This window comes from Schistocerca nitens, chromosome 3 (assembly GCF_023898315.1).
Source record: "Schistocerca nitens isolate TAMUIC-IGC-003100 chromosome 3, iqSchNite1.1, whole genome shotgun sequence".
Lineage (NCBI taxonomy): Eukaryota > Metazoa > Arthropoda > Insecta > Orthoptera > Acrididae > Schistocerca > Schistocerca nitens.
Genome location: NC_064616.1, coordinates 735,996,243 through 736,013,633, shown reverse-complemented (window position 1 = coordinate 736,013,633; position 17,391 = coordinate 735,996,243). Strand labels below are relative to the sequence as shown.

Here is a 17,391-nt window from a genome sequence, read left to right as displayed (position 1 = left end):
GCTATGTCTACTCTTGTCCTGTGTTCATCTTGCACTCTTTGAGACTGAAGCCCCTTCTACACTTTCATCAGAGCCTCTAGCCCAAAAAGCTATCCAGTCCATTCCACACAGTCCCCACTACTCATGTAGCCCCTCCTGCATGTAGTGGACACCGACATATTAACCAGAACCCAAAACCCTACCACCCTATGGCGCAAATCGAGAAATCTGCAACCTGCATGGTCACAGAACCATCTGAGCCTTTGATTTAGACCCTCCACTCTACTCCATACCAAAGCTCAACAATCAATCCTATTGATGATGCTACAGATGATGAACTCTGTCTTCATCTTGTAAGCAAGACTGGCCATCCTTGCCACTTCAGCTAGCTGCCCAAAACCAGAGAGAATCTCTCCTGATCCAAAGCAACACACATATTTAGTACCAACATGAGCCACCATCTGCAGTTGGCTGCACACTGTGTTCTTCATGACATCCAAAAGCACTCATTCCACATCTGGAATGACTCCTCCCTGGATGCACACAGAGTGCACAGTGGATGTCTCCAAACCTTCTTAGTCATACCCCAGTGGGCTTCTTTATGCACCTGACATTGGACCTCCCAAGTACCAGTAATTCCACCCTCTGTGAATTCCCATGTCTTGTGGGATGAAAGGCTCCCTCTGGAACAGTGCGAGTGACTGCATCCGCCTCACGATCTTTCTCAGTCACAGATAGCACCCAAAACCTGTTCATGAATGTGTTACTCATGATTGTTCTAAGTTTTTGTCCCTATTTGTTTCAGATTTTGTGATTTCCCATATCTTTCTGTTGTATTGTTTGATCAGTTAATTTTGTACATAATGCATGTGTTTGGCCTTCATAATTACACAGTTTTAGTTTATACAACATCTCTTACACTGTATTTCCACTGCTTTGTATGTAGTGGCCCTCAGTCCTAGACAAAGTTTGCTTTTTATGGCACACTATACTCTAATCCCTGCTGTTCCCAAAACTTACTGCTTGCTTACATTTGATTTGATTTTCATTTGTCTTTGTGGGGGAAACTGGCTTCAAAATATTTGAGAAATAGGTTTAGAAATGAATAAAATTTCTTGTCCATTGTGTCTTCTTGATAGACTTATATACTGGATGAGGAATGTGAAAATTATTTTACAAATAAAATACACAATATAAGTCAAACTTAGGTTACTTGTTGCCCATTTTCATGACTTGCTTTTATATCAGTCTTATTCGATATTTAAATATTTTATTTGGGACCACTCATAAATTATTATATATAGTAGAAAGATCTGTCAAACAAACATGATTTAAACTGTTTTTTTAACTGTTTTCTTTGTTTATTGAGTCTGTTAATTTGCAAGGGAGGCTCTGAAATATTTTCATAGCAACACACCTCATTTCCTTATTTACAAGAATAAAGTTAAAGGGTTTATTATGCATGTAATTTTTGTTCCTGGTCTCATATTTATAAATACTATGATTATTTTCAAATTGTGAACAGGGTTTAGCAATTAAGTCTATAAGAGCTGTCAGTATGTCTGATATTTTAACATGAAGTACAAGGGTGTACTCCAGCTGTAGTCCTTAATAATGTACCTTCACTCACTACATGCAGGATTTCAGGGCTCTTACATCCATATAGTTCACAGGCCTGCTTATAGAGGCCACCTGGATTGGCCCCCTGGCATGCTCTGGTGATCTGCCAATGAAACAGTCTTATTTAAGTGATTGTAAATGAGTGCTCAGCCTATTCTGTAACTTGTACTACTGTTGTCCAGTCAATGTGTTCTGTCCTACGTACAACCTCCACTTCACTGTTGAATTGAATTAAATTTTATTTGATCCTGTAGGATTACATGGTGTACAGTGAGCGTACATGTAATATAGGACATGTTGCAAAAACAGAAACCTTTATTATCACGTACTCCCTAATTATCCTAACATCATTGTATCTTATATGTTTCTCTACATTCCATAAATGGCATTTGTTCTTGCTATAGCACTTAAAGCATATTTCTGTAGAAGAATATGGTATGTCTTAATGAACAATTTTCCCAGAGTACCATTCCATAGAACTCTCTGATGTTTTCAGTGTCAAAATCTATCAGGAACACAGAAGTTATTAGTGAACTTAAATGTTTAAGAAAAATATGATTTCTGTTTCAAATTTGTATTAATATGCAATCCAAAGTATATTCATTAACCATTTTTTCATACTTTGCAACAGTCTCACATAGAATTGAGTGTACTGTGTTTGATGAAGAGACTTATTTATTTGTTCCTCCATTAAAGCCATAAACTTTCACAAACATATTCCTTTGCTGTATTGCAGGAAAACCACTGATTAGGCTAGTGCAGTGGTTATCACACTGGACTTGCATTCAGGGTGCCAGTTCAAATCCTTGTCTGCCTATTTTGATTTAGGTTTTCCATTTTCATAAATTGCACAAGATGAACACAGGATGGCTCCTTTGAAAGAACATGGCTGTCTTACTTCCAAATCCTTGTGTTCCACTTCTGATGACCTCATTCCCAGTGGGGTGATAAACATTACTTTACCTTCCTTTTATGTAAAAAAAATCCAGTAGAAATATTTCAGTTTAATGTGGATTAAATGGTAAATGAGATGATCATTTATTTTATTTATTTATAGTATACATCTTTCATAGATCTGTGTTTGATAGTAATTTGCTTGGATAAGGAACAAACTTCATACATCCAGAATAAATAGTAATACACAGACTGTAAATAAAAATTAGAACAACAACAATAACTATACATTGAAATAATGTACTTAACAAAAACAGTGTTAGGCAGTATTTTTTCTTTGCCACCTTAAATTAAAATGCATATTGTCACAGACAACTAACTGGAATTTCCAAGGGTATGAGGAACATGAGAGCATCATATTAAATGTCCATTTTGGTGCAAAACAATTCTTCCATAATGTAAAATGAAGTGTCAAGTTAGTTCTTCTTCAAGTTAGCTTAAAAAAGACATACTATTCCATCATCTTTTAAGCATCCATCTGGGACAGCAATATTTCATCTCCTGGTATTTTTACTGTCAGTACTTCAAGGATCACAAAGTGGGAGGTCTGCATTGATTTGACCCAGTAATAAACTTATTTAGGACTGGACTGAAAATTTTATCACCAGCATACTTTACCTCATACTGTACCAGTACCAAATTCTTGTGCTATGAGTCGAGGCTGTCTTTTCTTCTAATGGTCATGGAGAGTACATCTACTGAGGTGTTGTACTCATGATAGCAAGTTGTTTGAAGGTTTGAAGGGAGGGACCCCACACATGATAAAAACTTCTCTTTTCTGTACTGTGATGAGTTTTCTTTTTTACACTGGCCTGTTGCACCAGAATAGTGGTCCATAATACATTACTAAATAAAAATTGCTAAGGAACACTGAATTTCAGATACTTCAGTCACCAAATTAAGAGCTCACTCTTAAAGCAAATATGCTGATCACAGCCACTTTAGTGTCTGTATAACATAATATTCCCAGCTTAGCTATCAGTATAAACACCAAGAAATTTTAAAGAGTTCCATAGCTTTATTACCTGGTCAATAACCTCAATAACTTGGTCAATAACCTGAGCTCCTGTGGTTTGTGTGGAAGTAAATCAAACTATTCTTTCTTAAATTAATTGAAAAGGAGTTCCTTAGAGCTATATGCGTACACACATACACACTTGCATGACTGTATTTTTATGGCTGATTATATTTTGCCAGCAGTGTAGCTTGAAAGCACAGATTTTTGGGTTCTAAGTAGTTCACAGTTGGTCCCTTGTATTAATAAAACATTGCAATGAGACTTCTGAGGTTATTTTGAAAAGTTGTTGTAAAAATAGCTGATTGTGTAGCTAATGGTTGAATATTTGGTCACTGACATGTGATCATCATTACCAAGGATACACAGGATTGTGATTTATATTTCTTGTTTGGTGTTTTTCAGTTTCTGTGGAGAGTACTTCAGTGTACCCTTGTTTTCTGATAAAACAGATAAAATAAAATTGAGCATAGAAAGTTGTCTATCCTGCATTGTGTAGGTAGACTGTTTATCATCATTTGCTCCAGTGGGTACCTGAAACCTCAGGGAAATTAACACACATTACAATAAGTCCATAATAGACTGAGTTCATGAAGTGAATGAAGCACTAACAAGAGTGGGATATACTTGTAGTGAAGTCAGCATAGAAATACAACAGTTTCAAATCAGTAAACACTTGAACTGGGAAACAAACTGAGTCAACTTGATTGTGCAATGGCATGATACAAACAGCTACAAAGTACAGGAAGCAACGAGCTGCACTGTGAGCCCAGGCCACAGGCCAGCTGGAAACAGTCACCACTGTATAGCACCAGCCACCCCTCTCACCCTTAATACTTCTGAAATCTCCATGCCTGTGTTGGGTTGGGAATCCAGATCACTTCAGATACAACATTCCTCTCCCCACTAATCAACACATAGGACCAGAATTGGTCCAATCTATGCTGACTGCCTCAATGATGGGGAGTGGACAAAACCAAAATCCTTGACAATGGCTTGAGCAGCTCGTCCTCCATGGCCAGAGTGGGAGGTCTGCATTGATTTGACTCAGTAACACCTTTGTTTGGCCCTTGGGGAAATGACTGTCACTTGTGACAGGGGTGGCACCAGTTGCTTGGGACAGGAGCTGTGCATGTTGCAATTGGAGGAAGGGGATCCAGCTCCATAGGTTCCCATCACTTGTCAGTATCTACTTCCCATTGATGCCTTGCACCAGAGTGGAGGGTGGAGGGGGAAAGAGCAGACCCAGTGGCTGATACAGTTTTGGGATGAGTCTAGTGCCCAAGGAGGATATGGGGGTGGCACATTACACTGTAGCTGGAGTTGATTGTGGCGACAGATTAGCTGCTCCCGGTCGGCTGCCACTCTGAACATCTGTCACCCCCTATTGCAATCACGACAGCCTGGGACCACCTGGAATTTTGGCTGAACGTGCAGACCCACATGTGAGAGCTGGCCTGATAATATGGTGGGGTGCAGGGGTGAGGAGCCCGCAGGAGGTCAAACAGGGTACGTGGTCCACCCCCATGCAAAATCTCGGCTGGGCTATGTCCATTGACAGGCGTGGACTGCTACATGACCAGGAACCTGTTGAGTTCATCCAATGATTTCACTAACATCAAGATTTTTTTTCATCTGTGACCTGAACATCCAAAAAACCACTTGGCTTCTGAGTTAGGTGCTAGGTTAAATGGGGCCATGGTCATGTGCTTCATACCATTACATCTCCGAAGACTCTGAAATGCTGAGGTCATAAATTGTGAGCCATTTCCAGAAACCGATATAGCTGGGACCCCTTCAGTAGCTAAGATAGTAGATAAGACCCGGACATTGGCCATGGAGGATGTTGTAGACATCCGTACTACATATGGGAAATTTGAAAGGGGGTCAATGATGAGCAGTCACACTGCTCCTGGGAAAGGGGTGGCAAAATCTGTATGCACTCTTTGCTATGAGTGGTCAGGGCAGAGCCTTGAGTTAAAACCCTGTGCTGGGGCCAATTGGTTATGTGCCAAGGCGTAGTAGTTGCGGATGGTATATTCAATGGTGGTATCTATTTCCAGCCAATATACATGATGCATTGCCATTGCTTTCATTCAGCACATTCCCCAGTGGGCAGTGTGGAGCAGTTGCAATATGTAGGGATGGAGGGTGGGAGGGAAAATCACCTAACATGCTATCTCATCCGTGGCTAACAAAATGACTCCATCCATAACATTAAGTCTCTATGTGAGGGAAAAACAAGTGCACCACTCTGGGACTGCATCTTTAGACAAAGGTTTAGGCCAGCCCCACTGCACCACAGACACCTTGCAAAGGAGTGGGTCCGGACTTGTTTCTACTGCTATATTGAGAAACTCATCAAGGCTGTACTGCTGTTCGTGTCCAAGGCAAAACACAGTGTTTCATGTCTATCAAAATCCACATCAGAGCAAATGAGACAGGAACCAGAAGTAGTGTGGTGTGTGGTAATTCTGTAGTAAATGTCATAAGTGTAGTTACTAAGAAACAGTGCCCACCACTGCAGGTGCAACACTGTTTTGTCCAGAAGTTTTGCATGGGGGCCAAAAAATGACAGTAGGGGCTTGTGGTCCATTATCAGATAGAGGTAGACATGGAACTTCCAGACACACTAAATGATGGCTAACACCTCTCTTCTATCTGCTAAAAATTTCACTGTGCTGAGTTCAATTTCTTAGATGCTAATGCAATAAGTTGTTCCACACTGTCAGCAAATTTATGTGACAGGACAGCACCAACACCACAGTCAAATGCACATGTGGCTAGTGTTAACTGTTCACCAGGTTGGAACATTGCCAGACAAAGAGCTGACTCAGGACACATTTTAAGTTGCACAAATGCCCATTGACATGTCTCTGACCACACAAATGGAACACCCTTTCTACATAACTGATTAAGCAGGTGGAAAATATGAGCAACATTTGGAATGAACCTTGCATAATTATTGACTCTGTCCAGAGGAAGACTGCAATCCTTAAGATTCTTAGGCACTGATAAATTAATAATGGTGTTCATGTGGTATTGTGTTGGCATAAGCCTGTCTTTAAGTAAGATGTGGCCCAAATACTTGCCTTTTGTCTGGAAGAAACTACACTTGGTGAAATTACAACATAGGCCATTGGCTTGCAGCTGATCAAACAACAGTCATAAACTGTATATGAGCTGCTCCCACGTGGCCCCCATAACTAACAAATCATCCAAATAATTGACACAACTAGGGATACCCTGGATGAGCTGTTCTAGATACCTCTGAAAAATTGTGGGAGCCCTAGAGAGCCCAGAGGAGCCCAGAGAGCAATATGTAATATCTGTACATGTCAAATGATTTATTGATCACAAGAAACTGTTTTGTGGGCTCATCAACAGGGACTGAAAACAAGTGTAAGCAAGATCAACTTTTGAAAAATACTGACCTCCAGCCAATTTAGCTAACAGTTCCTCATACCTAGTGCTTGAATAAAAATCACCATTTGTTTGGTATGAATGGGAGACCTACAATCACCACAGATCCAAAACGACCAATAGGCTTTTGTAAAATAACCATAGGTGCCACCCATTGGCTAGAAAAGACAGGGGAAGTAAAACCCAGATTCTGCAGTCTGTTTAGTTCTGCCATAACTTGTTCATGGATGGTGAATGGTATTGGATAGGCTCTACAGAACTTAGGTACTGCCAAATGGTTCAGTGAGATGCGCGCCTGAAAATTCTTAGCACAACCTAAGGAAGGTCAACCATCTGTTTGAAATTTTTATGCAACACATCTGTTTTCATGAATGGAATTGCATTAGAAATTAGATTTAACTGTACTGAATTTGGAAATTGGAAAGCAAGAAAGCATCAAGACCAAAAATGTTAGTAGTTGACCAACAATTAACTACAAGCAACATTAATTGTTGAGCTACATTTGTGTACTTAGCTTGCACCATGATTTGAACCTGCAGTAGGAGTGACTGGCCATTGTATGTCTTGCGCAACAGTGCACATAGTGGTGGGGAGCCAATGCACCCATTAATTAGGAACACAGCCACACCACTGTCCAACTGGAATTTAACCATCATCCTGTCGACATCCAGGTGCAGTATGATATGCTGCATCCAATCTGCTGTTGTCCCTGGCAGTAGCAGCATAGTGTGCAGCATGCTAATGGCTGAAGTTGATGTCTGCTTGCTGAGGTAGGCACTTGCAAAGTGTCCTGGCTTGTGGCAAGCAAAGCAGATGATGTCACAGTACAGACAGTGCTGCTGGTGATGATGAGGGTTGCACACTGGACAGGATTTGATGGCACAACTTGTGCTATGGGCCACTGCTCCCTATAGGACACATCAACCAATGCAGGGGCTGGGGAAACACTAACTACTGGCGAATCCCATGGCACCAGACTGAGTTCATGAAGTGAACGAAGCCCTAACAAGTCTGGGACATAGCTAAGTTGGTGTAAAAATACAACAAATCCAAATCAGTAACCACTCAATACAGGAAAATAAACTGAATCAACTTGTCTTTGCAATAGCATGATACAGACAGGTACAAAGTACAGCAAACAATGAGCCATGTCACAAGCCTGAGCCATGGGCTCGGTGGCAGTCACCACTGGGTGACACCATGTCCAAATAATTGACACTATGTGCGCATCTTGGTGGTGGCTCCCGATACATTGGCGGCCCGTGGCAACTACTCATAGCCTTAGTACCACTGACATATCCATGTCTGTTCTAGGTGGGGAATCTGAAGAAAATAGAGAGAAAAGCTGGATAATATTAAAACATTAAAGTATCTTGGGCCAGAAGACAGACTGTATTCAAAATTAGCATTACTAACTATACTGTAAAATCTTTCACTCCAAAATTTAAAAAAATTATACATTGCGTCAAAAATCAAACACTTCAAAACAATGCAAAAACATCTAAATTATTACTATTAAATATAAAGAATAATAATAAAATCAGTGAAACACATTATATTCACTGCCCAGACAGTATCTGCGGCACAAATATTGATCATTTGAAATCATTGACCAAATTGAGGACACACTCCAAAAAAATCATAGCAATTGTAGGAGCCAAATGCACACTTGCTAGGGCAGAAACTGTATTAACCATCAGCCTCAAACTTATAACCATTAGAGAAACTACAACACTAATGTCACTGTTAAGAAGTTTTGGATCTTCTGACTATAATGGTCTTTCTAGCAGATTATTTAAATCTTGTGTCGACATCATTAGATCCACATAACAATATCTATGTAAATGGCCAATAGCTGAAGGTGCATTTCTAAAACACTGAAATAACAAAAATGACGCTAAACATATAACCTTAAAGAGATGATCCCATTTGCTCTGTCCTCTGTTCTTCAAAAGTTTGGGAAAAGTAATGTATGAACGAGTACTGACCCACTTATTTCAAAATAATTTATTTGCAGGCTCTAATCCTAACTTCTGTGGAGTGTTATCTATAAAGCAGTCCATATTTGGAGTCATAAATGACAGAGATAAACAAGAAAAAACATCCTTATGGTATTTTGTTTTACCTCATGAAGGACTCTAATTGTTTGGATAAAATATCCTTGAAGGGAAACTGAAATGTTGAAATGTTGTAGCAACTGTGGCACCCCTCTGCTTCTATGGATGGTGTCTTATCTTCATAACAGAGTACCTACAGAGATGTATATTAGTAAATTACACAGCTAAAGTAAGAGTAAATGCGAATGTGAACATTTAATGTACACTATAACAATAATTATAGTTGTTCTCATAATATCACATTTTAAAATAAATAATTTAATAACACTGAAGACTAAGCAGTCAAAATTCTTACCATCCCACTCCAGCACATTTCTTCTTCAATAGTGTCTACTGGTAAAAATAACTATTAGCTAATCTGTGATATACAGCAATAAAATGCTGTATACACAAAAATTTCTTGTCTACATTGCAGCCTTGATTTGTGAGGTTTGGTGTACTACATTCTTATTTCTTTAGCAGTCTGCATACACAAATAGAGCAAAAATTTAGAAGTCCCTTAAAATCCAGTTAAAAATTAAAGATCTAGCTTACAAGCCACTCCTTGGATAATTTAATTTATTGTTGGATTGAGAGAAAAACAGTAGTCCTTTTTGTGACAGGGTACTTTCTCCCAAGTGTATAAGGTTTCTACTTATAAGTTTTGGACACAAATAAATCTAAGCATGTTATATTTGATGGACATTAATTGTCAATACAATTTTTGTAAGTAGTGTGTGAATGTCATTTATCTTTATTAGTGTGTACCTTGATTGGTTCCTGAGTCTCATGTTAGCTTATTGAACCATAACATTCCCTTCTGTTACTTGTTTTAACAATTTTATAATAAATCTATAACAATGAAAAGCTGTTTTCCATAAACACTGCATGTTATTGTATTTTGACACACATAACAGGATTAAGTACATCTCTTGATTGAAACATTGTCTCAAATAACAACAATATAAACTGATTGTTTATTGATTTTTGCTGGAGGCTTTAGACATCCTACAAATGGAAATATCTGACTCAAAGTAAATGTACAGTACTTGCTGGGTACATACATCTCTATAACTCACTCTGCTGCCATGCTTGTCCATTGCTATTGGAACTGTTGAATACCTATGTTATTGTAATCAAGTCCCTTTATTTTATTTTATTTTATACATATTTTCCAGTTGTGAACAAGACTGTATTCAATACACAGAAATTATAATTAATAAGACCTCCAATCACTTTTTTTAATCACATGATGGCATTATGTACCCTGCAGATCTACCATCAGGTACAAATCATCATAATATGTAATTTACTTCTGCTCTCGAGTGAGGTGATGTAAAATGTATGTTGCTGTTATGAGAAGGCTGGAGGCTAGATTCAGTACTTCATTAATCAAATAACAGAAAATATGATGAGAAACAGTGGAAAACCTTCCCAAAAATTAAGTATTACACTGTTTTACACCATTTATCATAATATTTTCTGTCGTTTGATTCATGTAATACAAAACCTAGCATCTAACATTCTCACAACAGGAACATACATTTTGCATCACCTCACTTGAGAGCAGAAGTAAATAATGTATTAAGATCATTTTCATCTGATGATGGACCCACAGGGTTCAAAATGCATTGTGTGATTCAATAAAACATGAAAAAATTGTGACTGAAGGCATTATTATTCAAACTTCTGATTATTTAAATTCTATTTCCTTAATATTTAAGCGTTAGTGTATTGGTAGTCCCCATAAGAAATCATTCTGCAATGTAAAATAGAGTATTTCTTGTCTTCTTTGTGAAATTCAATATAAATGACATGTCTGTACACACTAGTCTCAATAAAAGGCGTTTTATAACCTACATTATGCAGCTAATTTTACTCTAATTCAAAGATAAATCATCTAAGAAAAATAAACATGTTCTGTGTTTGACCAGTCTGTCATTTTCTGAAGATGTGAACATCTTGGACACCACACAACTTGAGTTTGAATCCTGGCTTGATGCAGAGTTGCTCCAAGTTTTGAAAACAGTCCAATGAAAAATGACAACCTCTCTTGGAAAAGATCTCATAATGGAAAGATAATCAAACAATGATGGAAAAAACTTCTACTTACCTAAATGTGGTAAGTATAAGTTCTTTCTATCATTATTTGATTGTAGTGAAAACCAGGATAGATTTTAATAAACTGCTAAACCAGTTTCCATAAGTAGTACTTCAGTCATGTGAGCTGGTACATCTTTTTCTGATAATGATGTCAAGCAAAGTGCATACAATACAAGTTCATAAAACACCATACAATCACTATCTGAGTTTAAGCAAAACTTCATCCATTACTTCCTCACATGTTACAAGTGAGACATTTATTCTCCAGCTGATGACTTACTACATTTATTTATTTGTATCAAGTTTTTGTAAAGTATGAAGACTGTGGTAGGCATATCATTAATCAGTACTTCTTCATGCATTTAGAAGATACTCCAATTCTCTGTCTGTGAGTGCACTGTTGAAAGTGGATATATGTGGCCATTAGTTATACGTACCAGATGGTTATGATTAAAATTAAAGTACAGCTATTCACATAGGTTCAGTGTGCACTGTAATTGTCATATGGCACCAAAACATGGTAGATGCTCTAATGCATTAATTCAGAACCAGTTTACAATGGAAAAAAAAATTATTTCCAGTTTTGGCAGCTAGATGAAAATCTGATGTTGTGAGTGCAAGAAAGACACATAGAAATATTTCCATATGTAATGAATTAGGAATGTGACATGGGCAGAAATGGTCAAACAAATGAGAAAAGCAAAAATTATTTTTGCTGCTTCGTATTATTAAGTGTACCGTGGACCATGAGATGGACAATTCTTGTGGCACTACAAGAGCACTAGCACTACCCAGGGCATGTGCTGCATGGCAGCAACAACAATTTTGTCAATAGTTCCCAATGGGATAAGATAACTTCCCCTTACAGGTGCCACACCAAGCTCACCTGTGTTTCCAAATTTAATTATCATCTTCTTTAAATGATTTATTGACATCAGACCTCTCCTCAGATCTTCCAGTTGGCAATACTTTCTCAATGCACACTGTAATTGCTGTCATTCACATAAAACAGTTTCACTAAGAGTGCACTGTCTCTCTTCTTGATAACCATTCTGTTCACTCACATTCTGGTTTGTCAAATGGCAGTGTGGATGTCATACCATCATACAAACAGTGTGCAGTGCTGGATTGGCACCTGATGGCCATGATCAGCACTAATTTTTTTCCAACGTAAATTGGTTCCCCAGTGACACATTATTATATCTACCAAGTTTCATTGCCCACAATGGACCTTCATGAACAGCTGCACTGTAATTATAACCACCTGGTATATTGTTTCTTGTTTCTCAGTCGTCTACCTGTATTAATGTAGAACAGAGATGAGAAAATAGATCCACCATTGTCTGTGTTTAATGAACCACTATTTCATTCATTAAAAATAACAGTGAAAGCATTCCTTGCAATTCATAAATTGAATAGGAAGCCATTGCCTTGATGCATTAATGGCTAACTTAATAAGAGTTGAAACTTTCTGGCAAATTAAAACTGTGTGCCAGACCGAGACTCGAACTTGGGACCTTTGCCTTTCGCGGGCAAGTGCTCTACCATATGCTGACCTACCCAAGCACAACTCACACCCCATCCTCACAGCCCTGCTTCTGCCAGTACCTCGTCTTCTACCATCCAAACTTTACAGAAGCACTCCTGAATGAAAGGATATTCATGGCTTAGCCACAGCATAGGGGATGTTTCCAGAATGAGATTTTCACTCTTCAGTGGAATGTGCAATGATATGAAACATTCTGGCAGATTAAAACTGTGTGCTGGACCGAGACTCGAACTCGGGACCTTTGCCTTTCGAGGGCAAGTGCTCTACCACCTGAGCTACCCAAGGATGACTCACGCCCTGTCCTCACACCCCCACTTCTGCCAGAGCACTTGCCTGTGAAAGGCAAAGGTCCTGAGTTCGAGTCTCAGTCTGGCACACAGTTTTAATCTGCCAGAAAGTTTCATATCAGCACACATTCCACTGCAGAGTGAAAATCTCATTCTGGAAATATCCCATAGGCTGTGGCTAAGCCATGTCTCCGCAATATCCTTTCTTTCAGGAGTGATAGTTCTGCAAGGTTCGCAGGAGAACTTCTGTAAAGTTTGGATGGTAGGAGATGAGGTACTGGCAAAAGTCGGGCTGTGAGGATGGGGCATGAGTCGTTCTTGGGTAGCTCAGTTGGTAGAGCACTTGCCCGTGAAAGGCAAAGGTCCCGAGTTCGAGTCTCGGTCCAGCACACAGTTTTAATCTGCCAGAAAGTTTCACATCAGTGCACATTCCACTGCAGATTGAAAATCTCATTCTTAATAAGAGTTTTTAGTCTTTAGTCTGTACATGCAATTAATGGTGACAGGGAATCATAGTATCATATTTAATTGGACAAATGTCAGAATGGCAGACTGAATGTTTCAGATTGTTTACATTCACTGGTAACTTTGTTTAAGAGAATTAAGTAAACATTTTTGAAGGAAATTATGTCCCTTCAGTGTGAGAATTTACATCGTTGTTTATAGCATATCACAAATTGCTGTAACAATGGGATAGAGATTTGAACCTCAAAATAAACACAAAATAAGCCCAATGTTTTTGAGTAAACTAAAATGTGCAAATAACACAATTGTTTAATTTGTTTACTTTAAGTACACCTTTTTTGTATTGTCCATTCACAATAATGAATGAAAATCCATATCTAACCTTCATTTCTGTATGTTTTCTGTATGATACATAATAAATCTAATTCTTGATAAATATATGGATTAATGTTACTGTAATTTCATTATTTTTATAATATTTACCATTAATTCAGTATTGGTTTTTCTGCTTGCCATAGATCAACCTAAAGGAATTCTCCGTCCTGTTGGAGGCCATATTGCCACACTTGCATGGACAATGCCAACAATATATGGAATTGGAATGGATGATGTTTGGTGGACAGCATCTGACATGGGATGGGTGGTGGGTCATTCATATATTTGTTATGCACCTCTAGTATATGGTGTCACATCAGTGATGTATGAGGGAAAGCCTGATCGTACACCAGACGCTGGCCAGTATTTCAGGTATGCTCAATATCTAAATGCATATTCATCTATATGAATGAAAAACAAATAAGACCCACGTATGATAAGTAAAAAATAACCAAATTACATTAACAATGTGTCAGAAATACTGTTTATTATTAATGTAAATGTCTTTGGTAATACATTAGTTCTCAAAGCAGAGGAATCCCACAGGATTTAAAGGCAGTTTCTTTCAGCTTCTTCTTTTTTCTTCCATTATGGATCTTCTTATCATGTAAGTTGTGTTACTGTGTCTCTAGTGTCCAAAAAACATCTTTTTGTAAAATTTATAAACCTTCCATTTTCTTACAGAAGCTTCTGGGTAGTTATGATACTTCAAAAAGGTAGCTGCATTTCCATTTTAAGCAATCTTTGTGCTAGGTATTACACTTTCTATAGACTCCAAATTACGGTTCTTACAAAAGCTCTAAACTTTATCAGCAATAACCTATGAGCACACACTGCTATAAAAGTCCCATCTGAGCTGCATTTCATATATACTAATTTTGTTCAAATAATTGTTAGTTTGCTCTGTGCACATTTAACTCTTAAATTTCCATGCCAATGTGATATTGTATGTGAAAGATGAAGGGATTCCTACTTTCAAACTACCGGTATTTTAAAAAAATCACTGTCTGGTATTTAGATATCAGTATCAGCAACATTCATGAATTTCTAATTTTTTCATATGGGCTTTCAGCTGTGATGTGCAGTGTCAGTCTTGTCAAAAAGTACAGAAGGAATATTTAGATTTACCTGTTTACTACTGTATTTTAAAGCCAAAATTATGGATGCATCCTATTGTAAACAGACTTGTGAAGAACATCATAGCTGTCAATTTGAACTGGCTATGATTGTAAATAATGCTTTTTTCTCTTATTACACATGAAGAAATAAGCATTTTCATTTTTATAACAACTGTTTGTAGCTACATTGGTTGTATATCATAAACGAAACAGGTAAATATAAAACCAGTGATTTTTATCAGATATGGTAAAAGAAGGAAAAGAATCGATATACAGTTGTTTGAAATAACTTGTATGACAATCATAATAATTTTTATTGTGCATGATACTTTCTTACATCATACATTAGCCATGACTGGAATCTTTTGGTTACTGCATCTGCATGGGAGTGGAGAGGAAAGCCAAGATTCCACTTGTTACTACTACTAATAATAAAAATCTTTATTTCTCCAAAAGAATAAATGAAAAGTGCTAGTTTGCTTGTGTTCTACTTCTATTGTGTTAACCAGTTTTTGGCTTAAAAGGCCATCTTCAGAGATTGACTGACTATTGTCACCAAAGAAGTTACAATGTTTGTGAACAACATTTGAAAAGAAGTTACATCTAGATTGAAGCAAAAATGTACAGTAAATAGTATCTTTGACAGTGTGATGGTAATGCAATGTAAAAAGTAAAAACTTGAACAGTAAATAAACATAAATGGAGTAAACAAAACTGGGACAGCATAACAGTTTATAGTAATATACAAAACCAATAAAATAAAATTAGTACTTGACAAGGGTACTTCAGGATGTATAAAACAGGAAGAGTGATTCACAAACCAATTTAAAAAAAAGAATTGTCAGTGTAACTACAGAATATATGAGTAACTTACGGCCCGCATCTCGTGGTCGTGCGGTAGCGTTCTCGCTTCCCACGCCCGGGTTCCCGGGTTCGATTCCCGGCGGGGTCAGGGATTTTCTCTGCCTCGTGATGGCTGGGTGTTGTGTGCTGTCCTTAGGTTAGTTAGGTTTAAGTAGTTCTAAGTTCTAGGGGACTTATGACCACAGCAGTTGAGTCCCATAGTGCTCAGAGCCATTTGAACCATTTTTGAAGTAACTTACGCAATATCAATAAGATAAAGAGAAATGAAAAAATGCAGGTAAATGGAGGATTGTGAGGGAACCTACAGTAAATGTCGTAATAATTTTTCAGTTTTGCACATCATCATTTTTTGTACATTTGCAACTATATCATGCCATACATATAATGAATATACACAACAAGTACCACAATATATGCTTTTATATAAAGAAGATAGAAATGGAATTGTTGATAATGGAGCCCAAGAATCTCTGAGTGGGGAGGTACACAAATCTTTCAGTTAACAACCATTTCAGTTTTCCTTAAAAAAGATTTTCATGGAGCTATTTTACAACCTATTATAGAACTCCAGCTTCAAGTGGACTATGATCTATAGCTCCTTTATTACTCGGTATCCTATGATACCTATCTGGAAGGTACCAAAGGGGATGTGGAGCCACACTGACTCCAGCACCATGGCCAGGTGCTATGTTTCTCAGTTGAGGAACCATGGCAAAACAGCCTGATTGAGGTGGTCCCACGCATTCTCAAATGGTATAAATCAGGGAGTTTGGTGCCCAGGGGAATATGCTAAACTCATCGTGGTGCTCCTAGAACCATACAGATATGCTGCAAGCTGTGTAACACATTGCATTGTCCTGTAGAACATATGCCAAGGAGAAACAAACTGCATGTAGAGTTGGAGATGGTTCCCAAGGATAGATATATGTTTTGTTGATCCATTGTGCCTTCCAGAATGATGAAATCACCCAGGGAATGCTACAAAACCATTCCTCAGATCATAACAGTCCCTCCTCTGGCCTGGACCCTTCCAACAATTGTAGCAGGACCATACACACCAACAGCCATTGTCCAGTGAGCATAAAATGTGATTCATATGGAAAGACCACCTGACATGAAAATTCAAGCCTTTGTTGCTCATGAACAGCAGTCAGAATGGATGGATGAACCATGCACCTGCTATAGGGGCCCATACGCAGCAATGTTCGCTGAATAGTCATTGAGGAGACACTGTTGGTAGCTTCTTGGTTCATCTGGGTGGTCGGTCACTCAACAATTTCATGTCTATTCACCTGTACACATCTCCACAGCCATCGCTAACCCCTATCATCTAGGCCCATAGTGCACCACTGTTGCGTCTGTGCCAGTTTTGGACAACGCCATTTTGCCATGCATGGTATACTTTAAGCATGGTAGCACATGAACAGTTTTCAAGTGTACCTAGTTCAGAAATGTTTCTACCCTTGGCCAAAAAACCAGTAATCATGGTCTTTCAAACATCAGATAAGTCACTCTGTTTCTACATTACTACAGCTGCACTGTT

At 38.2% G+C, this 17,391-nt stretch overlaps 1 protein-coding gene across 1 annotated transcript in view; it reads left to right on the top strand.

Moving 5' to 3' along the window:
* Positions 1-17,391, top strand: part of LOC126248710 (acyl-CoA synthetase short-chain family member 3, mitochondrial) — a 345,178-nt gene that overhangs the window by 212,345 nt on the left and 115,442 nt on the right. The window contains exon 7 of the mRNA XM_049950007.1: positions 14,010-14,238. Within this exon, the coding sequence (XP_049805964.1) occupies positions 14,010-14,238 (229 nt within the window). The remainder of the gene's footprint in view (positions 1-14,009; positions 14,239-17,391) is intronic.